The sequence below is a fragment of the Epargyreus clarus genome, unplaced genomic scaffold (assembly GCF_041222505.1).
Source record: "Epargyreus clarus isolate Ecla_fem2 unplaced genomic scaffold, WU_Ecla_fem_2.2 ptg000027l, whole genome shotgun sequence".
In the NCBI taxonomy this organism is placed as follows: Eukaryota; Metazoa; Arthropoda; class Insecta; order Lepidoptera; family Hesperiidae; genus Epargyreus; species Epargyreus clarus.
Genome location: NW_027332234.1, coordinates 11,416,316 through 11,441,727, shown reverse-complemented (window position 1 = coordinate 11,441,727; position 25,412 = coordinate 11,416,316). Strand labels below are relative to the sequence as shown.

At 34.7% G+C, this 25,412-nt stretch overlaps 1 protein-coding gene across 1 annotated transcript in view; it reads left to right on the top strand.

Annotated features, from left to right (window-relative positions):
• The first annotated feature begins 1,520 nt into the window (after positions 1 to 1,520).
• Positions 1,521 to 25,412, top strand: part of LOC140754097 (uncharacterized) — a 133,753-nt gene continuing 109,861 nt past the window's right edge. Inside the window, exon 1 of the mRNA XM_073089009.1 lies at positions 1,521 to 4,411. Within this exon, the coding sequence (XP_072945110.1) occupies positions 1,561 to 4,411 (2,851 nt within the window). The 5' untranslated portion in view covers positions 1,521 to 1,560. The remainder of the gene's footprint in view (positions 4,412 to 25,412) is intronic.

The following is a 25,412-nucleotide window of genomic DNA, read 5'->3' as shown; positions in this document are numbered from 1 at the left end:
GTGCAACTGCTAAAACATCCATTAAAAGTCACCCAAATTAACAAGAAACAGGCAAATGTATAAAAGCTTAAACCCAAGCAATTTTACACATTGTCATTATCTACACGGAGTTAAAACCACGGAATAAGGCACGTGGTTACGTACTCGAGCGTAATTGTGCATAATACTCTTCCTGTAGCACTCAAGGTGTTAATGTGAGTATAAATATATTCTTAACTTTGTATCTAAGTGATTCAGATATTTTTGGAAATTTTTCATAGCATACTATTTAACGTGTATGCAATATTCAGGAATGTCTAAAGAAGATAATGGCACCAATAAAGTTTTTCGAAAACTTACAGTTGAATAATAACATACAAAGAAAAACTAAGTTAAATGTTTTTGGTAGTATTAACATTTGTTTCTTGCATACTTGCGAGGTTTCCATATAGCCTGCAGGCATTACGACATATCTCTCTAGTACGTAATGGCTTTCAGATCATAACTACACGACAAATATTTTCGCGTTTTTCCGTAATATCATAAATCATGTGAAGCCAACATAAGACTTTAATCCTTAAATAGACATAGATTTCTAAATCAGTCTTGATTAAATAAATGTCTATACGCGGCGGTAGTTACTAACTAAAAAATAAATAGCGTGCTCGTTTGGTACTTATATTTTCAAAATCCGAATGTAATGAAATCTGCCACTTAATACTTTTCCCTAATTTCAAACCTAACGTGTATATGTGTATAGAAGAAATTTGCAACTTAATCCTTTCCCGTAATTAAAAACCTAAGTGTATAGAAAACACAACTACGTATAAACAACGATCCATTTCCATCCTGAAAAACATTTCTTCCCACATATTATTCGCTCGGTTATTACGCGATGTTACGCACTCTAGCGTAATAGCGCATAATAACCTCTCGACGGCTCTTCAGGTGTCGACGTGTGCATAAATGCCTTCCCAACGCAGTTTCCGTGTTGACGCTCATGCGAAAATACTAACATTTGAAATGTTTTATCTAGTCTTTTTATGAAACTTGTAGCTTTCCCTGTAAGATTTTAAATATACTTACGTTTTGTGAATCTTTTGGATTTGACATTTGATATCAGCTTTACTTTGATATTTTTGAACATCGGAAGATTGCACAACGTATTTTGGCAACATACTAGTAAAAACCAATAAACACGACGATCATTTTTATGAAGATTACAATTTGTCTTATATAGTGCAATATGTTAAACAATCTATGAACTAAATAAAATAATATACAATACACTACCAATGATGTACTCTTACCAAAAGTTCCTCCATATTTTGACCTGGAAATGCATTTCGGTTCAGTCTCTGTGATAAAGACATTTAGTGTTGTTGTGTACATACATGCTAATTATTGTCTATTTTAATATGAGGTACCAACTAATTTAAGTCTTATTTTTTATAAATAAACATAGTTTAATTTTTCTATTCATAGTTTTATTATAATTGTATCATTTTATTAATTAATTTTAATAATGTTATTTTAAAATTAGGTAGTATAATTATTTTAGATTTTATATAATTTGAATTCATGTCGCAGGTACCTGGGCCAAGCAATGCATCGGCGTTTTGTAACCATTCTGGCGACACGTCATTTGATTTCCTTCAATGCCCCCACTGCTCTCAAATTAAATACTTCAAAGGTCGTAGAGGCCTTAATATTCATATTAGCAAGTGTCATAAAGCTTCCCAATCCATTAATACAATTTTAAGTAATTCTTTAGTTGACCCACCTACTCAATCTCTTTCTGATCAAAATTACAATGAAGAGCCTTTTTGGAAATATTTGTATAAATTAAAAACCTCTACTCCGATTGTGAAACGCATTCCAAAAGGTGCTCGTATATCCGTTGCAACAAAATTGTCACATTTAATTAATAGTATTATAAAGGAAAATTCTACATATTATTGGGAGCAGTATTTGACATTTTCTTTTAACATTTTACATGCCGCTACCGATCCTTTAACAAAAAAAACCTCTATCACACAAAAAATTAAAAATAATTGCTTGAGATCTAATTTTAATAATGTGCTTGAAAAAAAACAGCCACTTCGTTCATCATCCATTTTTCACACCGTTGAAAGGAAAATTAGCGACGGAGATATTAAAGGCGCTTCCACTCTCCTTTTCTCAAATGATGTTGTCGCCCCCGATTCTTCAGAAACACTTTCAGCCCTTCGGAGCAAACACCCATCACCAACTTCTCCTTTACTTCTTGGATGTTCTTCACCTTTAAATGTTCCTTCCCTGACCGTTTCGCATAAAGATGTTTATGGGGCGATTATGTCATTCAAAAATGGCTCTGCTGGTGGTTTGGATGCCTTAACGCCACAACACTTTAAAGATCTTGTGTGCGGCGCGACCGGCGACTCCGGTAGAGTCTTACTAAACGACATAACTAACCTCATAAATTTTATGCTTTCGGGAAAGGTGAATCCAGAAGTAACAAACCTCCTTTATGGTGCAAATTTATGCGCCCTAAAAAAGAAAGACGGGAGTATTCGTCCAATTGCCGTTGGTAATACTTTAAGGAGAATAGCTTCTAAGGTATGTTGTAGGCATGTCCTCCCCACACTGGAAAAAAAGTTTCAACCTTTACAATTAGGTTTCGGTTCGAAGGGAGGTTGCGAGGCAGCTGTTCACAGCCTTAGAAGCTTTCTAACTAACGGTGGTGGTGATGTTGTTCTGAAGGTTGATGTCAAAAATGCGTTCAACTCTGTCGACCGTAGCATTTTGTTGGAAGAAACAAAAACAGTTATTCCGGAAGTTTACCCATATTTATTTCAATGCTACGGTGCTCCATCACACCTATTATACAGAAATAATTTAATTGAGTCTGCGGTCGGCTGTCAACAGGGGGATCCACTTGGGCCGGCCATTTTTAGTTTAGCCATTCATCCTATCATTTCGAAACTAAATTCCAAATTAAACATGTGGTATCTTGATGACGGGACTTTAGGAGGCGATGCTACTGGCGTTTTTGAGGATTTTAATTACCTTTTAAATGCTTTAAAATCAATTGGATTGGAATTAAATTTTTCAAAATGCGAACTCTTTATTTCGGAATTGTTACCTGCTACTGAAAGAGAAATAGTTTTAAACAAATTTTATTCATTGTCCCCCGATTTAAAAATTGTAGATAAAAAATCGCTTCGTCTCCTGGGCTCTCCCGTATTAGAAGATTCTATTCCACCTTTTTTCGATGAACTATTATCAAAATTTGATATTGTTTCTGAACGTTTAGGAAAAATCAAAATTCACATGGCATATCAAATTATTCGATTCTGTATTTTCGTTCCGAAATTTACATATTTTTTAAGATGTTGTCCGGCTTGGAAGTTTTTAAATTTACTGTCATTTTTGGATTCTCAAATTTTGGGTACTTTATCAAATCTTTTAAATTGCAACTTAGATGATCGATCCTGGTCCCAGGCCTCCTTACCCATACGTTTTGGAGGTCTCGGGATCAGGAAAGCTTCATCGGTTGCTTTACCTGCTTTCCTGTCTTCTGTTCACAGTACGAGTTCTCTTTTTCAAAAAATTACAGATGCATCTTTAGGCCGTACAGAAATCTCGTACTGTGCGGAGGCTAGGGACGCGTGGTCCCAAGCTTGCCCTGGCATATCCCCCCCTTTAGACTTGACAGTTCAAAGACTCTGGGACGAGCCGCTCTGCAGGCAGACTCATACTAGTTTATTAGACTCAAGTACGTGTTCTGCTGAGCGTGCTCGTCTGCTGGCTGTTTCTGTCAAAGAGTCGGGGTTTTGGTTACATGCAATTCCGTCGAGTAATCTTGGTACGGTTTTGGATAACACGTCGTTTTCCATTGCTGTCAGCCTGCGACTGGGTTTAACTTTAAATCATCCACATTGTTGTCCTTGTGGAGTTCAGGTAGACCACTTGGGACACCACGGTCTCTCTTGTCGGCGCAGCGCCGGTCGCCAATCGCGCCACGCTTCCTTGAATGATGTCATCCGCAGGGCTCTTGCTACCGTCAACGTACCGGCTCAATTAGAGCCGAACGGTGTTGTGCGTGTCGATGGCAGGAGGCCTGACGGTTTGACATTGATACCGTGGAAGAATGGGAGGTGTCTTGTGTGGGATGCTACGTGCGTTGACATACTGGCACCGTCCCATCTTACGTTATCATCAAGGGCAGCTGGTGTTATGGCTACCGACGCTGAGATACGCAAACTGCAGAAGTATGCAAGTCTCAGTAGAGACTACATATTTTTGCCGTTTGGCGTGGAGACAATGGGACCGTGGGGTTCTGACGCTCGATCTTTCTATAAACATCTTTCCAAGCGATTGATCGAGTGCACCAATGACCAAAGGGCTGGCGCTTACCTCGGACAGAGAATTAGCTTAGCTATTCAGCGGGGTAATGTCGCCAGTGTTTTGGGAACTCTTCCGAAGGACAACAATTTGGATGAAGCCTATTATATTTAATTATAGTTAGTATTTTTATAAAGTTTTTTATTTAGGTGTATAATATATATAGTTTAGTTTAGAATGTTGTTTATATACATATCTATAGTTTTACAAGATGTAAATATTTATGTTATCTCAATAAATAAATACTTGTCAATACTAAAAAAAAAAAAAAAAAATTATCGAAAAAAAAAAAAAAAAAAAAAAAAAAAAAAAAAAAAAAAAAAATACAATGCGGAATTAGGCTATTCGGGTAACTTAATCAAGAATTTAAAAAAATGTAAGTACGAGTATACCTATGTATTGTTCACTTTTTGAACCGTTTAAAAGGATGGGGTAAGGAAGACAACCTAAAAAGAGTTTTTCCTACTTAATCCATAGGGTTAGCAACGTATCAAACTACCCTCAAATCCTACTTATCTACTACCAGCGACCACTCACTGTCGGATAAACAAATTGCAAATTTTTTTGCGCAATTTTAAATTTAGAATTTTATGATTTCATACCATAAACAGTATTTTACAGCAAAACGTATAACATTTTCTATTCAAATGCCGTAACATGAAACAGTTTCTCTGTATGTTCCCGGCACAGTTAAAACAATAGCGCATAATAACCTCTTCGCAGCTCTTTACGTTTTCACGTGTGCATGAATACCTACTCGAGAGCCAGCTCTGCGTTAAACCGTTACAATGTGTTCGCCGCGTTAAAATAGGTAAGTGTTTTAAAAAGAATACGTAACTTTTTATTATGAGTGCATTCGCAGCTTCGTTTGTCACCTTGTTACGCTTTATATTTTTAAAAAAGTTATGTTAAAAAAGATACGTTATGACAAAACGAAGTGGTACCTTCAACTTTATAAATTTCATTATCGTTGTGTAAGTCTCAAGAAAATTAGTTTAGACAACACGTTAATTAACAATATTTTTGAAGGTAGCTCAACACCGAAAGCACCCCAGCCGCATGTATTTCTGCATTATAACAGCAATGTTAAGCTCCTTGATGTTGTTTGAAAGGTGTGGTAAGGGAAACATACTAATCCGAGGCATTCCAGCTTCGTCCTCAGGGGGAGCAGTGCATCTGTGGGCGACTTGAGGTAGGAATCTAATCTGGGGTTGATTATAGATTTCCATAAGCAGCAGTAGCCTCTTACCATCTGGCTAGACTGCATGCTCGTCCGCTACTCTTGTAAAATAAAAAAATATGCGTAAGTTTGTTGCTATGCGCAATTTCTTCTAAGTTCAAAGCCCTAACATACCACAATGCCGATCCACGCCTAGTCCGTTGCTGAAAAACGTGCCGTGTAAAGTTGGACATTAATAGGCTACTTTGCTTAATCTAGGCGCTATGGTGTTGAAATGTCGGCACCTTGTACACTTCGGGCCATAGAACAAAAAGGCGTACAGAAATACAAATGTAATTCTAACCTACTAACATCATGGTAGAACCCTTTGTGGTTCGACTCCGGCAGCACCACCGCCACACCTATTTCTACCTAATAACAGCAGTGTTAGGAGCTGCTTTGTTCCAGTTTGAAGGGTGTGGTAAGGGAGACAGACTTTTCCGAGGCGTTCCAGCTTAGTCCTCAGGGCTAGCGGCGCATCTGTGGCCGACCTCAGGTAGGAATATCTAATCTTATCTGAGGTTGATTACAGATGTCCACGGGCGGCAGTAGCCACTTACCTACAGGTGGACTCCATGCTCGTCTGCTATTCTTACATTATAAAAAAAAAACCTAATAACTTCATAATAGCATAGTGGTAGAATTTTGTAGATCGATTACAACGACACTGTCTTATAGTGGAAGTGTTTGCTGCGTTAGTTATTGCGTATTATAAGCTAATCAGTAGGCATCGTTAGATAATATTGTCATTGCAACTGTTATCCCTAAAAAGGATTCACACACTTTCTGCGGTTAGTTTTTCATCAACTGTTAATGTCTACTTAACGTACTACAACATTACCTTCTAAGTATCACATTACATGAAAATATCTTCGCTTAGTGACATATTACATATGGATGGATATAACATACCTATGGATTGGCCACTAACTTTTTTATATCTGTCGCTATTAGGGTACCGAACAATATGCTCTAAGCTTCCTCCGCTCAAATATCACAGGAAATATAATAATATCATTAGGAGTGTCATTTTTGTCTGTTACATTTCCTTATTTAATTTAAAAGTTTAATAAAGAATAATACAACTATTCAGAAACCACTCTGAGTTAAATCTTTACTCTTTGCAATACTTATTCGAACTCACTCCATTACCGGCCGCTTACATAGTTCCGAGACAATAATTGTTGCGAACCGTATTCCCATTTATTATTCGAAACAGCGTAATTCTAACAGGATCATAGACAAATCAGAGTCCGATAAACATTAAATCTGGACCGGGAACATAATCACCAATCATTTAACCGGTATCACATGGTTGGTTTATACGCTGTGCGTTACTATTTCTGCTAGATTTATATTTCGTGCGTTATAACTATTTCTAGAGGCGAGGCGTTAAGATATCGTATCGCGGTCGCTAATGCAGCAGTAAGTCATGTGCACGCGCCTTTATGGCGTAATGGCCGTGAGTTACCTACCGCTCGAATGATACTGGTTGCGTGCCTTTATCTTTTATTGTGGTGTAATGTTCTTGCTGTTGGGTATTGAAACAATGTTGGGGTGTAGAAATGAAATTGTTTAAGATTTTTTTCTGGTTTTTCTGAATATCGATGATCTATGGATATATTGAATAGGAATTAAATAAAAATGCATTTATTTTTTAATAATATGTTTTCTTAATGCTTGTCACGTGCCGTTTGGTTAATATTGCTAGCTCTCTAAGTATTCTCATTTCTATGTTGTAGGAAAAAACTAATCTATTAAATTTAAACAAACAAATAACTTGATTCTTATTTTTATGTAGGAAAATAAAATTTATTTCTTATATATCTATAAACAATTTCGCTAACAACCAAAATCTTCAGTTTAATATAATATAAATTGACCAATTCATATTGAATAAGTGATTTCGATACATAAGCTTTTTATGTTAAAAAATCTGTTACAAAGGAATCCCGAGTACCTAAATGGGTTCAATTTGTTACGCCAATTCGCATACAATCCCTCACTCTGAAGTGGGTAATAAAACTGTGCTGCGTCGATAAGATTATCTGGTGTATAAATTTGTCAGTCATATGCCAAACGGTACCTTGCAAATAGGTATGAGTCAATGGAAGGAAATCTTTTTGCTATTATTTTCATCTAAGTAAAGTGTATAATTATATGTATGTGCGCGACCGCAAAATCTTTTTTGTTCGGGTGTTGTGTGTAGAGCGACCATAGATTAGTAAAGATTACTCACTCTTAACAAGAAAATATAACCAATTTTGAAAATTGAAATAGTTGCGTAAATAAAGTTTTGCCACGTCTTCGTGCTAAAATGTCCCTAAAATATTTGAAATACTTATTTATTTATTATGTAAATTACGCAGTATTAGTTAATTATTCGTAAATTTTCTCTAAAAATATTTTTTATTTGTCAAGAATTCAAAAAATAACTGACAAATCTGCCTTTTAAGGCTTCATTTGTGGCGACGAAGTATCTTTACTAATCTATGAGAGCGACAGAGCTTTTCGAAGTTTGACTGCAGTTGCAGGTCTGATATATACTTTTCCTGTGTAGTGGTAGCATTGTAGAAATATTGTGCTAGTTAAGGCTTAGTACACACGGGAAGTTTTTCTTACAATCGACAAACGTGAAACTGCAAAACAGAGGGAAATATGAAAATCCACCTAATATTTTTTTATTATTATTATTATTATTTATAATCTGTATAATAACAATAAATATATAATACTAATTAGCATAAACGGTGAAGGAACTTTTTTTTGCGATTTTCAGGTATGCAGCTCCTTAAACCTGGTTTTCACAGGTATGTGAAGTCTACCGACTTAGCCCTAATCTAATGAAAAGGGAAATCTGAGAAGAGACCCCTGCTCAGTGGGACAGTAATGGGTTGATGATGATCTCATGTTTAGTAGCCAAAGTTTAGGAGGCCTAATGAGATCAGCTGTAGATTAGGTTGAAACATTCCATATATAAAGCATTTCAACTTAGTCTTCCTTAGACTTAGTCTTCTTTACAATAATCATACTCTAAAATGTATTTACAAAGAGACAACTACATTCTGATAAATTATTTACTGCTTTTTAGTAAAAATAAACCGCGTGCTTAAAGGTAAAAGGGCCTATAGCTAAGGGTTAATAGGGATTTATGCTGAAAGGGCACATAAAAAATTTTTTTTTTGCCATTCGGTTTGAAATTATCTGAAACGTAAAAATTTTTTAGTTCGGTTTGAAATTATCTGAAACGTAAAAAATTTTTACGTTTCAGATAATTTCAAACCGAATGGCAAAAAAAAAAAAATTATGTGCCCTTTCAGCATAAATCCCTATTAACCCTTAGCTATAGGCCCTTTTACCTTTAAGCACGCGAAACTTTATTATTCGATTTTGATACAGTTCCTCATGCTGTAAAGTGGGTAATAAAGTTGTTCAGTGCCCGATAAGATTATCAGGCGCATAAATTTGTCAGCTATATGTCAAGGGAACCGGTTCCGTTGGAACTTGAGTATGTGGGTTTAGACGTAAAGCCTTATCATATGATATCGACATATCGAATATCTTATTTTGATTATTGTTTTTTTATGAACATGATATAATTATGTGACTTTAACAAATAGTTATTCTTGTAGTAAAATGACATATTTATGTAGGTCAAAATTATTTTCTCATGAGTATGAACCGTGGTAGAGTCAGAAAGGGAGGCCTGTCAAATCAAATATTATAGTTTCACTATGTATGTTGACTAGTAAAGCCATGTTAACTGACGTGATCTATGTTCTGTCTAAATTCAAATACTTGTTTCAAATAATTGTTTTATCTATAAAGGGTCTAAGGTACGAAACCCGTCACGCCCTTCTGATTTTTCAGTCATATACAATTAGAAAATTATCTTTTGCTACAACGGTCTACGAAAATACCGCGAGAAAATTTCCAAGCCTGAGAATCCCTTACAAAAATTAAGGTGTGTGAAACGATTTTATACATGGCCTGGGGCCCACCACCATCTTATAAAAACCATCATAGTTCAGGAAAGTTTTATTTCCTCCTTAAAACAGTAAAATATTCCGTCATACACAGTTGAACAAACTTAAATGCTTATTAATTCGCTTATCCATTGTATAAAACCAACTGAAATTGTCATATTTTGCTTAAAAAGTATGATTAAAATAATATTGTTTTAAGAGGTGGTAGTAACCCCCTGGGCGTTGAACTATGGTCTAAACCCATCTCACTCTAAGAGAAAATCTGTGTAAGAAGTAATGCAATAAAGACTTAAAGACCACTACGAATATATTCAACGCACACTACACTTCCCTTCAGCTTATTTTCATAAACTCCTCAGCTGCTCAACCAAACATACAAACATGTCACAAAAGTGACAAAAACGAGTCTTCAGCCTTCAGTCTAATTAAAACCCCATTCGTCGCATCTGTGAACATCTTTCTCGCCTCTTATTTAATTAATGCATTAAAAGAATTCTATAGAAATATTAAGACTAAACAGCCTTTAGAAACGAGATAGTTTCAGGATTTCAGCTGGAAGTATACATTGCGTCACATCTAATTCCATTGAAATACACGAGGAATGAATGCTGAAAGCGTCTGGAGAAGAAAAGAATAAAGGAAAATATGTAATGTTTTAATATTCCCATCTGTTATGGCTGTGAATGTAGTGCAAGTTTTGAGTGGAAAGCGTGCGTTTTGTGAAATAATGGCGATAGATCGGTATGTACAATATAACGTAAGTTTACAATGTTTAATGACTACAAACCTATGGCAGTATTCGTGTGCCGATGGACGTTATATACCTACGTAGATATTTAATTCAGTTTCTGGTAAATTTAAAATTAACCCATCTTAAAAACCTCATAAATAGTTAAATGAACGATTGTTGTCACAAACAGTGGTAAATGGCATGCGGGTAAGAATGTAACGTGCTTATATGGAAAATATTTATTTAGTTAATTTTGGGTTAATAGTTAATTTATGTATTTACTTAACTTAAACTTGGTCCTTGTGGTTAATTACTTAAAATTTTACTCATAACAATTAAAAGAATAATAATAGGGAACAACGTTTTAGTACATTGTTATGTCTTACTTACGTTGTTTTAAATACAAAAATAACCGATTCATATTCCGTTTCAGCTCCCGCATTTGAAGTTGCAATCGCTTACATTTGTAGCTATAGTAGACGTTCTCGTATAATCATTAGATATTTTATATTCTATTCAACATACTACATACTCCACTATAAAAATCCCCAACCGCTCCCCGCTCATACCTTGCACCGCGCCTCCGGTGTGACGTGCGGACGTGTCATTAGTCCGTTGATGAATACCGCGTTAATGTGCCTCCCATTCAAAGATGCGTCGCTGACACGCGCCACGGACCTATTCTGGGCTTACTGGCCTTTCATGCGTATAAAAGAAAGGTTTATAATAACCATTCAGGTGGTATACAGTAGCAGGGCAGGGAACTGTGAAGTGATGTGACCTTTTCGGCGTCTAAATGTTTCGTTAACTACTTATCAGCAACTTAAGTAGTGTATTAAGGTTTTCGCATTTGCTGCAGAAATGACATCTGTATTTTTTTAATTATTCAACACATAAAAGTAAACCTTTCTAAAAACTAACCTAAAATTTATAACTATATTAATTTATTTTATGAAAAGTAGTCTTAATAAGTCACTGGCCATACAAATAACCATGACACACATATAATTATGTTGTACTGTTTGCGTGACGAGCCTAAAAGAAATAGATAATAGCATCAGCAAAAGAGCATTCAACCATGTGATAGACGTTTGAAACCGATCGTTAATAAAACACAAATCACACCTTAGGTACATCTCAAATTTGTTGTATGTTACAACTTTTCATACAACAGCACCAGCAATTCCATTCTTTAAATACACCGTTTTCTATTCCCTCCACTAGAAATAATGCTATCAATTTCAGAGGAGTTATAGAAGCGAGAACGACACAACCATAATACGCCCGCGGAACTATAAAAATGTATGAATTAAAAAAGATTTTATGTTAAATGCACGGGGTAATGCGCAGAGGATAATGTAGCCGTAGTGGTTCTGAGTGCAGCGGTGTACAGACAGACCGACTTGTATAGGTTTTATAGTAATGAGGCAGCAAATGAACGTCCAACTGATTATAGGGATTATGGTTAGATGTAGACACATTCATAATTTTTGTAACGAAGTAGGAATATTTTTTATGATGTTCGAGATAGGTTTTGCTTGGTTTTATGAAATGGTTTTTTTTTATAATATAGGTGTAGAAGACGAGCATGCAGTTCACCTGATAGTAAGTGGCTACTGCCCGTGGACATCTGTAATGAACCCCAGATAAGATTAGATATTCCTACCTGAGGTCGGCCACAGATGCGCCGCTACCTCTGAGGATTAAGCTGGAACGCCTCGGAAAAGTATGTCTCCCTTGCCAAACCCTTCAAAACGGAACACAGTAGCGCCTAACATGCTGTTATTAGGCAGAAATAGGTGTGGCGGTGGTGCCGTCGGAGTCGAACCACAAAGGGTTCTTCCACCTTCAAAGTAGATTGAGAGAAAGTAGAAGTAGTAGTAGAAGTGGATCTTGAAGTAGATGAATCCAAACCCTTCTAAGCATCTACCTACCTGGTACCTAAGAATATTTTGTAGCGTAGCCGTATGACGGAGGAAAGGTTTGGCTTTCATAGACCCGTTCTTCTTACAATAATATGCTTTTTCTTTTTAATTTAATGGTTTTGTAAGTGAAATTGCTTGCAAGTAAATAACCCTCTATTTTATTATACTAGGTGCTCTATGTTTGAGTTATCAAAGGAAATTTCAATAAAATTGAGTACTAGTACTCGTCCGGCATAAAAAACCGGTATACTCTTTTGTACCTATTTAAAAATTACAGTTCGTATAAAAAAAGGAGGGAAAAAATCGACATGAATTATTTGCTTCTAAACGCAATATGTAGTAGTTACGTAAAAATAAGTTTTATACATAAACTAATAAAAAGTATTAATAAATATTATGTTCCAAAATGTAAAAACATATAATATAAAAGGCATTTTTATAACAGCGTATTCGAATAAAAACAAGATTTGTATTACATAAAAGATTAAAAAAAACAACAATTATTTTTTATCAACAACACTAGAACAAATAAAAAGAATTTTATAAATTTGTCAATATTATTTCCCTCAATATTTACACGCGCGGTCAAGCATAACGAAGGTTGTGAGCAATGAACCGGTCATTGGTCACATGCTCTATACCGGATCATCCTTATTTTTTGTTTACTAATTCTTTTATAATAATCACAAATTATTTTTACAATAACTGATTGTATATTCAATTTAAATCTTTTATGCTTAATATTACAATTAAGACGCTCTACCGCGTTAGTCAAAAGTACTACCTATTTAATAGTGGTAAAAAAATAGTAGAATCTTTTGTGGTTTAATTCCGGAACCACTACCGCTGTATTTATTTTTGCACTGATGGGTTCTGATTTTTATGGTGATACATTTATACGAGGCATTTCAATTTAGTTCATGAAACAACCTTAATCTTGTTTGGGATCAATTATAGACCTCCACGAGAGCCAGAGGTCACATACTGTCATTGCATGTTTGAGAAATAAGTTAGAACGCATCACGTTAGCATTGGTCCTTTAAGTCAAAACAAAGGAGAAGTATGCCAAAAAAATAAGCAAATATGAAATAAGTGTGACGTTGGTGCCGCTGCTGAAGCACGAATAGTTCTGCCACATTTAAACGATATTATTACCTCGAATTTTTAATAACACAAACTCACATACACAAACAAACATTTACTTATTACGCTTGTACATATTTTCTTTATTACAAATTATGTCTTCACTACAAATGTTCTTTTAAAACTCCCTACTAAATGCACCTATACTTAAAGTCTCGTCAAAACCGCGTATGTTGGTAGCGTTAACAAAACAGGCAACTCGATCCCGAGATTACGGGACTTGTTCACTACGAGATTAGATGACAACGACTAACATCGGTATAATCAAGTAGCGTCGGCAAAAAAGGCAATTCTATTAACAATTTGTTTTATTTATAAAGATAGAATCATCTGTAGTTTGACTCGGGAAGCAACACAACTATTCCTGTCTAATAACAGCAGTATTAAGCGTTGTTTTTGTTGGTTTGAAGGGAGTGGTAACTAAGACATATTCGAGGCGTCCTAATTTAGTCTTCAGGGCTAGCAATCTGTGGACGACCTCAGGTAGGAATATAATCTTATCTGAGGTGTATTACAGTTGTCCATCAGATGGACTGCATGTTCGTTATTAGTAAGTATTAAAATATTTACTAGTTGAAATGAAATTTATTTATGTTTATTTTGTTAATATTAACATATATTTCTACCTCTATTATTATTCCAAGAAACCAAAACATATAATTACCTAAGTTAAAAACCTTATAAAATTTATAATTTTGTGTCAAATAAATTGAAATCATTTGTAGTCAGGCTGATTAAATTATATGTTATAATAGCCAATATAATATATTAAATATTTTGCATACAGTACTCATACGCGTCTAAGGCAATTGGAAATCTAATTCATGCAGATATAAACCCATATGTCGGACATGTAAGTACTGTAAGTAGATAACTGGATTGGATATAATCCGATACCGACAATCATAGTAATGAAGTGATAATGAAGTGGCGTAGTACATTACTATATTTGTATTTAAGTGTAAGGAACGAAACACACAAGCGACAGCGTCCGATAGTCGTGGACAGTCGCTGATGATTAGCAGTGGCAGTAAACGCCTTTTTTATAATATAGGAGCAGCAGACAAGCATGCAGTCCACCTGATGGTAAGTGGCTACTACCGCCCATGGACATCCGTAATCAACCCAAGACAGGTTTAGATATTCCTGAGGTCGGCCACAGATACCCTACCCCTGGAAGCTGGAACGCCTCGGATAAGTATGTCTCCCTTACCACACCTTTCAAACCAAAACACAGCAGCGCTTAACACTGCTGTTATGAGGTAGAAATAAGTGTGGCGGTGGTGCCACCGGAGTCGAACCACAAAGGGTTCGACTCGAAACCACGCATGTATGTCGTGGCCTGGCGTTGTAGGCAGATGGTGACAGTAAACAACAGCCTCTGATGATGACAGGCAACAATAGTTGACGACAGTCTCCGACGGCCGTTGTCGCTCGGTTATGGCAGTGAAAGTAGACGATCATTGTTGACCATCGCTGACAACAGGTGGCCACAGTCGACGACAATTGCTAAGGTCAAGAAACGACAGTCGAAAACAGTCTATGACTGACGACAGACGGCGACAGTCGGCGACAGCAACAACAATCGAGGACGATCGACGTCTGGCAACAGACCGCCACAATCGGCAACTGTCAGCGATTATCAACACGAACAGACGCTCATGTATTAATTTCCTAACGTTCAATTCGCAATGTTTTTGCTAACGGTACACAGTAGCTAATTGACAGTTTAATAAACTGTTCATGTAGGCTGAATCCCATTTGTTGGATATTTAAATACAGCACAGGGAAATGATATAGCATATAATTCTATACTGACGTTCATGTACAGTAGTGAAGAGATAATAAATATATTAGTTCATTATTAAATCATTGCGTGGTAAACTGACAATATAATTTAATAAACAATTTAATAGACATTTTAATTATTTTGAATCGCTACATTAAACATTCTAGAAGTAGCAAACGAGCATGGAGTGCACCTGATGGTAAGTGGCTACTGCCGCCCATGGACATCAGGATTAGATATTCCCACCTAAGGTCGGCCCAAGATGCGCCGCTACCCCTGAGGACTAAGCTGGAATGCCTCAGAAAAGTATGTCTCCCTCACCAAACCTTTCAAACCAGAACATAGTATCGCTCAACCCTGTTGTTATGAGGTAGATAGGTGCGGCAGTAATGCCACCAGAGTCGCACTAAAAATGGATATCCCACCTTCAAAACAAACAACATTTAATTTTGTGATCTGCCTATAATATAATAAAAGGAATAAACGTCATTCAACTTGTATGAAGGAAATCCTTCCCAAACCATTTATACCATACAATTATCAAAACTTGTATCACAAATATTTAAAATCAATATTTGGAACATCGTAACAAATCCTGACAAGTTACCGAAGCTTATCTATTTTCCGCTAACAGGAAAACAACTAACCACATATTTTATCTCAAGTAACCTTAAGTAGCGACACCCTAACACTTATTAGGGTAGTATCATCCCCCGGGAACACCCTTAACGTAATATCACACATTCTTGTTAAATGTTTACGTGTTACTGATTTGGTGTTTATGGGGTGCTGTAACACGAGATAAAGATAAGGTTAAGATGTTCATATTTGTTAAAGTATTTTTCAGAATAAGAAAGTCCTAAGAGTCTCTAGAAATTTTATTATTTTTAATTATTATTATTTTTAATAATTTTTTAGTTTTTTCAGCATTACGCAAAATCTTGTAGGTATACAGGGTGTGTGGCCTGGTTATCGGCGTCAAAGCCTTTGCAGTTAAATTTATCTCCAAAAAATAGTGATTATTTTTCATTTTTCTCCAACTGTTATAAAATGGCAGTCATATTTTTTGTTAATTAATATTAATAACAAACTAAAATTAAATTTCTTAAAAAAAATCATTTGTTCTATTACTTCAGTAAAACTTTACAAACTAATCATAATTGTTATTACATCTAACTGGGATTTAAATATGTCAAAATTACGTTTATAATAGAATACAACCTTTAATTTTATTAGCGTTAAGATTCACCTTACCCGATACTGTCGATATTTTCAACCCCAATAACGTATAAGGGTGATAATATCATCCCTTGAGAACATCCCTGTTACGTATCACACATTTTCACTAAATTGCTAACGTATATATTTTGTCACATGCTTATGGGGGTGTCCTATGCCATAGAATACGTATGAAATAGATATGGCATAATTCACTAATACATGAACGATGCATGATGCATGAATATATTTTTTCTACGTTATTATAACTGATTTTAATAAAATATTCTACTATTTCTAAATCGGAACTACACACCTTGGTTTAATTCGTGTACTCATGTAAGACACACATCCACAAATAATACCAAAAGTATATCGTTCAGAACTCCCAAAATTTTGGCAAATCCAATGACACTCCATATGTTAAAATAACGTCAAGCTGTTTCGACTACCGGGCATTTTAAGAATGAGACATGCATAGGTACGTACAAATTTTACATCCGTTAGAAAAACTTTACTGCAAAAAAACCTTAAGATGTAAAATCGTTATGAAAATGAAAATATAAAATTAGTCACTTCTAGTAGTTATTTGCACTATGTGCTAAACGTCGGATTCAATCAGTTTGATGTAACGTGTATTTTATTGTGTCGCTCTATTTTATAAACATGATATAGTAGATTTATTTATAACTTCCGTAACAATCACAAATATATGTAACCGAATTCGTTGGGAAGGCAAGTATAGTTTTGAAGGTGGTAGAACCCTTTGTGGTTCGACTCCGGCGGCACCACCGCCACACCTATTTCTACCTAATAACAGCAGTGTTAGGCGCTACTGTTTTCCGGTTTGAAGGGTGTGGTAAAGGAGACAGACTTTTCCCAGGCGTTCCAACTTAGTCCTCAGGGGTAGTGGCACATCTGTGGCCGACCTCAGGTAGGAATATCTCATCCTATCTGGGGTTGATTACGGATGTCCATGGGCGGCAGTAGCCACTTACCCTCACTTCTATATTATAAAAAAATAGTTAGTGTCCAAATGGCGTATCTTTTTTATGAAGTAATACGCTCGAAACCTTCCCTTGTTGTATTTAGTCCCTAGCAGTGAGACACGGTTTTGTAACCGTCTTATTTGTATAAGCTAGTTTTTTTTTTTTATAATATAAGAATAGCAGACGAGCATGCAGTCCACCTGATGTGGCTTTTAGTTAGTTATTATCATAAAAATGCTGACCATATAAAAATAATTAAAACGCCAATCGTAGCCTATGCCACTCTCACATTTTACACGAATCTAACGACACCTCATATGTTAAAATCCAATAAGCCATTTGGGCTGTAGGGCTTCCCAATAATGCCAAATAATAATAAACAAACATACAAACTTACATAGATACATATGCTTGAAATACATCACCCTCTACAGTCAGTTAAAAACTAAACATAATACTTAAAAAATAAAACTTAAACAATTTATACACCCTGTATACAACACTGCATTAACTTCACATGAATCTCCAAATAAAACTAGCTACAACGCACGCCACATCCGTGAACAGGGCCCATAGAATATTATAACAAGATTTATACAGGGTGAGGCCGTAAAACAAAGTGCGACATAAATCCACCACGCCGTTACGTATTAGCCGCGGGATTTTCCACCATATGAGAAAACATTTTCCTCTTAACGGCCTCGAATTTTTCTTTCTGGAAGGCTCTCTACTTGATATATTATTTTTGTGTACATTTTATAAGGATATGTTAACGTTAGTTTTTATGTGTTCTCTCCGTATACAGGTTACTTTAAAAAGGCTTTATTGACGTAAAAAAATATGTATAATTTTTATAAATAATAAAAATGTAAAAATAAAAACTAAAAATGGAGTTATTGAATTTTGGATTGAAACTTTGGTAACAAATAAATAAGGCCAGCGTGTCATATAGATTAAGAATGTAATTATGTAAAAAAACTTATGAAATATAGATTTTTAACATCGATAATAATAGAGATTATAGTTTTCCTTGCAAGCCAATTCACAGTTGCTTATTTTTTAATATCAATTTAGCAGTCACTCTTCTCTATTTTATCTTCTACATTATATCAAAATCTATGTTAGAAATATATTTATGTCTTAGAGATTGTAGATGTTTAAAAGTCGCCATCGATATATACTGTTATTATAAATATGGGCTACGTCCAAAAAGTATGATAACAATTCTAAATTACTACTAGGAACTGCACTGACCCATAATACCTAATCCAATCTCTAATAAATCCATAATTTTCACGCTTACGTTAAAATAAATGGTTACGTTTTTTATCAAAAAATAAAATCAAAGTAGAGCACACTTCCATCGACCCTAGTCCCGTTTAACCCTACGGGCGGCCACCTGTTGCTCGCATACGACAATCATATACGTGTCTACGTTACCCCTACGCCATGTGGTACGTCCCGTGACGGGGCGTTAAGAGTTTGGGCGAAATTGGGATTGCAGCTGAAGGGTTATGTTATGAACGTTTAAGGATTTATGTGTCGATTAGGGTTATTAACGTTTGCGTAATTGTACGTTGCTTGTAGAATGAACACAATTCAAGCGTTATTTGAACGTAGATCTAGATAGGTACAAAGTATTAAGTTATCATTGAAGGCACTGCTTAGCAAAAAGATACCGAATGGTACGTGGCTAGTGTTGCCCATGGACATTTATAATCGACATTAGAGATAGGGTTACCTGAGATCGGCTGCAAATGCGTTTGACCCCTGAAGACTAAGATAGAATTCTTCGTATGAGTGTCTCACACTTCCACTCTTTAAATCTGACTAAAATATTGCTACCATTTAATGTACTAATTGTGAGGCAGAAATTGTTGTGGCAGTGGTTTTAACACCTTCATAAAATATTGTCGAAAAAAAAGCAAGCAATAAATGTGTATTATATTTAAATTTGCATATGACATAGTATACATTTGTAACAGAAAAGATTTAACATTACCTGGAATTCTTCAGACATACGAGTAGATAGATAGAAACTAAAGATAGATAAAGGTACTAAGATAATTTTGAGTAAAGATAGTAGTAACTATAGTCAAAATCTTTTTAAAAACAATTCAATCATTTCCAAGATTAGACTAGACAGTTTAAAAAGAGCTATTTCAATTTAGGTATCATGCAAATAAGCAAAGATAACTAACTGCCTTTATCTTTCGTTTGAAATTAAAAAAGACGAAACACTTAAACGCTACCTATATTCATAAATCTAAAAATTAATCATATTTATCTTTCATAACCAACTTTAAGTAAAGAGCCAGCTCATATATTTTCATTAGAAAAAATGACTGCACCCAACTTATCTCATCTTAAAGCATCTTAAACCCTCTTATCGCTTCCGGATGCTAAGGATCAAATAAAATAAAAATTGTTCATTCATGCAAACTCCTTACCATTACTCACACGTACTAATAAGAGAGCATTAAGCGCTCCACACACGTTCACGTTTCGTGACTATTCTCTGGTCTGTTGAGTGCTTAAGTCATAAGAGGATAGCGGATTTCACTGAATAATTATTGTAATTTTAAGTTTGTGTTTGGTTATTGTACTGGATATTATTAAATTTACATAGAAATTGGTTAAGTTTAAATTATCCACTTGGTAATCATACGTAGATACAATGAAACAGAAATACAACTGATAAATACCATTCACTGATAACAAAAGTTTATATCATAAAGGCTAATTATTAGATATAAATAAAAAAAGCATAAGCCATATTTATAACTGTGCACCATGCGTTACAACGCGCTAAAATATGAGTTATAAATGGCGTGTGTACGAAAATTGTTTTCAGGTTTGTGCTGTGCATGTGAGATTTGTGTATTTTTTTTATATTATAGGAGTAGCAGACGAGCATGCAGTCCACCTGATGGTAAGTGGCGACTGCCGCCCATGGACATCTTTAATCAACCTCAGATAGGATTAGATATTCCTACCTGAGGTCGGCTACAGATGCGCCGCTATCCCTGAGGACTAAGCTGGAACGCCTCGGTAAGGTCTGTCTCCCTTACCACACCCTTCAAAACGGAACACAGCAGCGCCTAACACTGCTGTTATTAGGTAGAAATAGGTGTGGCGATGTTGCCGCCGGAGTCGAACCACAAAGGGTTCTACCACCTTCAATTAATTAGTAAGTAAAGGCAAATACAAAGCCAAAAAAGCAAACTAGACGTTTTCTCAAGCTTTTGTTACAAATATATTTAAAAGTCGGTAAAACAGCGTTTGTTATACTGATACGTATTATCATTACCCGCTTCAGCTTATAACTTGGTCCCTGGAGGATAGTTGACAAGCCCACTGGAGGACCGCACACGTCGTTGTTATGAGCGCACTAATTCTAATGACGTTATTATGAGAAATGTGATTATAATATAATGTATGTCTGTAGCATAATGTATGAGGCGCATTTGATTGTATAGGACTCTTGAACGGATTTGATATTTGATTGACAAGTAAATATACGCGTAAATTTATTCATTAAAGAATGTTATATATTAATCTTCAATTAATTCAATTATTACCGTTTAATGTAACGTAACGTACCAACAACTATAAATTTATTTTTTAAATAGAAATATTTGAAGAATTTATATTTATGTTTATTATGTCATACATAAAACAACGTTTTATTTTACTTAAGTTAAAATTACTATCGGTTTTTGCCACGCTTTTATAAGTTTTATTTATCTACATATAAACTATATTACTAAGGCAAGTAAATTGAAGCAAATCGTAAAAGTATTAACTTCCATTCTCAACCGCACTAATGAAGATAGAATCATAATATTAGTATAACAACACGTAGATATATATATATAGTAGTATGAAATAAAAACTACACCTTCAAAATTGACCGCGGTCAGATACATCAAAATATTCAAATCACTAAACTTCGAATGTCCGTCATTAATATACAATCTATCCATTTATTGCCTACCAAAGATGGAAATTTGACAATTTCTAAAGTAGTATAAGTAGATATAAAATTCTCGTGTCACAGTGTTAGTTACCGTACTCCTCCGAAACAGCTTCACCGATTTTCACCAAATTGTATATGCATATTCAGTAGGTCTGAACGCTACTATCTATTTTTCATACCCCTAAGTGATAAGGGTTGTACACGTTCACCCTTAACATTTTTTTATTTACCTATATGGCAACACAACCTTTGCTGGGTCAGCTAGTAAGTAGATAATAATTGTCATTGGTAAGACATAAAATAAAAAGCATCGATCCCTCTCAAGCGCACTACACGATGCTATCGTCCGTACGCTAAGATCAAGCAGGGCAACTCAAACAGAACTAAATGTAACCCACTGTCACCAAGCTCTTCCCACAATCGATCATCACGCATTTATAGCCTAAAAGCTTTATCTGCTTGTGTATAAACTACGCTTTAAGACAAGCGCCCATTAATGTGACAGTAACACACCTTTATTCTAAGTCGGTATGAACTCTATATTGATAGTAATGATATACCGAAAATTATTTAAAATTGAGCATTTATTGGCAACTGCATAAGAGTATATTTTTTTTAAAATGCCACAACCACCCATGGACATCTGTAATCAACCCCAGATAACGTTAGACTCCTACCTGAGGTTGATCACTGATGTGCCGCCACCCCTGAGGAGTAAGTTGGAATACCTCAAAAAATATGTTTCGCTTACCACACCACATGACACTGCTGTTATGAGGCAGAAATAGGTGTGGCGGTGGTGTCGCCGGAGTCGGACCACAATGGGTTCTACCACCTTCAAAATTGTCGATTTGTCAATGTATATAATTTAAACACGATTAACACATACGTTTTGTGAAAATATTTTCTCTCTCTGCCTATAAGGCAAGCCTATGATACTAGATTTAGGCTTAAGTAATTTCTGCATGGTATCAATAGATATCCAAAAATAGCCGTTTATATATTTATAAACACTATTTATGTAATTCAATCAAATACATTAATCCAACAAAATGATCAAAAAATATTGCTGTAACACTAGACAGCTAACAAAACACGTTCTTTAACGTAGGAATTAATAACTTCTAATTTTTATAGTCTAATATTACACACATCGATCACAGCTACGTGTGTGTTCCAATCAATTTAATTGTATGTATAGATACTAAGCGTTATGTTGGTATTGAAACGAGCTTCTAACAAAATGTCACTACACCACATCAATTATAGTACGTGGTAGCATTTGCCTGACGAGTGACAAGTCAGCTTAAGATTGTATCAGAGCTACCTACTCAATACATACAGGGTGCTCTAAATTATAATAATTATGTTCATTTAAAATTAAACATATAAAATAAAGTTTGATTAGACATCTTTAAGGTTATCTTATTTTATGTATTTGTGTCTACTTTTAAAAATATTACAATAAAAGTGTTTTTCTTGAAAAAAAACTGAGAATGAAAATCAAAAAGCACGCTGACACAGTTTATAATATTACTACATATTATTTTATATATATTATATTATTTTTGCGATAAGTTCACGTATATTTGTTGTTAGTTGTATTTTTAACGGAATTTATTTTTAGGAACAAAACGATTTGTTTACACTTATGTGGTTTTTTCCTTTCATCACAATACAATAGAAATACAATACTCAATTTTTTGTCGTTATAATTAATACAAAAACACAAAATACAATTAGATTTTTTCACTTGATACAATTTACAATATCTACAACTTAAACACATTTTTACATACTTGCGTAATTAATTAGTAATTTAATTTATTAAAACAACCTGTATAGCAGTAGCTCTCCGTTACGTTGTCCACTAGCGATGTGCTACGCATTACTCTATTGTTTAAGATACAGAGCAAATTAATGATTGTATCTCATAAGTGCTTTTATCTTCACCTTTTTGTTTAATAGTTCACGTGGGAAATACAATTTTGTATTAGGTGCCATATCTATCTACTATTATAAAGCGTTGTTCGTCTGTCTGATTAAAAGACAAAAATTTGATTGATTTGATAAAAGTTTTTATATTTATCGTATAATATATGATTTTGAAATTGGTATATTTTATTTCACTATTTTAATAGGAGTCGCTAATAAAACAATTTGTTTTTTATTGTTTTACCTAACGATTAAGCAGACATGCTAACTGATGGAAAGTAGTCAACGCCGCCTATGGACATTTGCAACACCAGAGGAGTCGCTAATGCATCACCGGCTTTGAAGGAGAGCTCTTTTTGCCCCTTTTTTTAAGAAGTCTTTCCCTATCATGTTAATTCGTGTTAAAATACTCAAAATGATACAGGCTATATTTACATTACGTCGAAAAAACTTAAAACCATTACTTTATTTATTATAGTAAATAGCAAACACTTATGATTCAAAAATTTTTACTTCAAATTCACTTATGACACAAAAACATCATTCACTTATTCCACTACTTATATATCAAATATCGTACAAAGACGAAGTCGCCGGCATTAAGTAGTTACTTTTATATGTGACTTGTTAGAAATCATTTTTGAGGATCTAAATTTAGATAGTGAAAATCGGATACGTAGATAAAAGATATTCATAGATGATCTGGACAATGATATATGAAAGGTAAGAATAAGTTATAGTCGAGTGATATTTATGAGTGGCTACTGACTTAGCTTTTGTATACGGCTTTGTATGTATATTGTACTAATATATACGTTGTAATAATTTAATGTTTAAAAAATATTTTTAGCGCTTAAAGCCTTAAAGTATAAAAAGAACAGTTACAATTATTATAAGTCACCATAACATCCACCATTGCATACTTATCAAATTATAATGATTTATTGACTAAAATCGGTGCAGTATCTGTTAGGCTATGAAAAAATAATATCCTTATTAATAGGTTTTATCATTTGTACCTAATAACTACTCATTAGAATACTATGTATATTTAATACTTATTCATAAATGTTCATTCATGCTACGTGCCTTTATCAAGCATTACCTTTTCAGCTTGCTTTTGTTTGCAGGCAGTTTGAACATAAAATATATATTCCTAATTTATTTTTAGCTTTATTTTAGTACTGTGCCAATAAATTAAATGATATTTAAAATAATATTCAAGAACACTGTTAATTTAAAAGAACCGTTATACCAATGCCAAGATTCGTACAGTACTTTACCATACCACTAAATCTTAACAAGACACAGACAGCATCACTATCAAACTCGTGACTTGAAATACTGTGATCTCGGGAATTCTCTTCCTCAGTAAATAATAACACATGTCGCCGCGTCGCGATATACGGCGACAAATTGTCGCGTTTCAAGAGTACCTATTGCGCAATATCGCAGATTGTCGACGCTGCGGGTATGCTAGTGAAACACGCCTGAGTTATTGCCGGTAGTTAGAACTTAGCCTTAGGTCGGTTACAGAAGAGCTGATTTCCCCTTAGTAAAAATAGGAGTCATTGTTTTTTATTTTTTATAAAATGTAAGTAGTACATAACCAAGCAGTCCAAGTGATGACAAAAGATGACAAATTGTCGCGTTTCAAGAGTACCTATTGCGCAATATCGCAGATTGTCGACGGTGCGGGTATGCTAGTGAAACACGCCTGAGTTATTGCCGGTAGTTAGAACTTAGCCTTAGGTTACAGAAGACCTAATTGTTCCCTCGATACAAAATAAAAGTACTGTCTTGTTGCATATTAGGAATCTCTGCCGCATAATATCGGCGTCGCGACTTAGTTATTGCAAGAACGCATGCGGCTTGTAAAGGGACAACAATTGATTAAAAGTCAAAACACAGAATTACAATTGAATCATACTGTGAAATCTTACTGAAAAAGAAAGTGCATCAATATTACCTTATTAATATTACCTTATACTCTCAATCAATATGCAATATGCAATACTGCAATCTAGCATGCTATAAATCGAAATTAGTGTGACTTCTTACATCAAACTATATTGCAATATGGATTATACTGAAAATTACAGCAAGTATGGCACTATGTGCATATAGAAATATT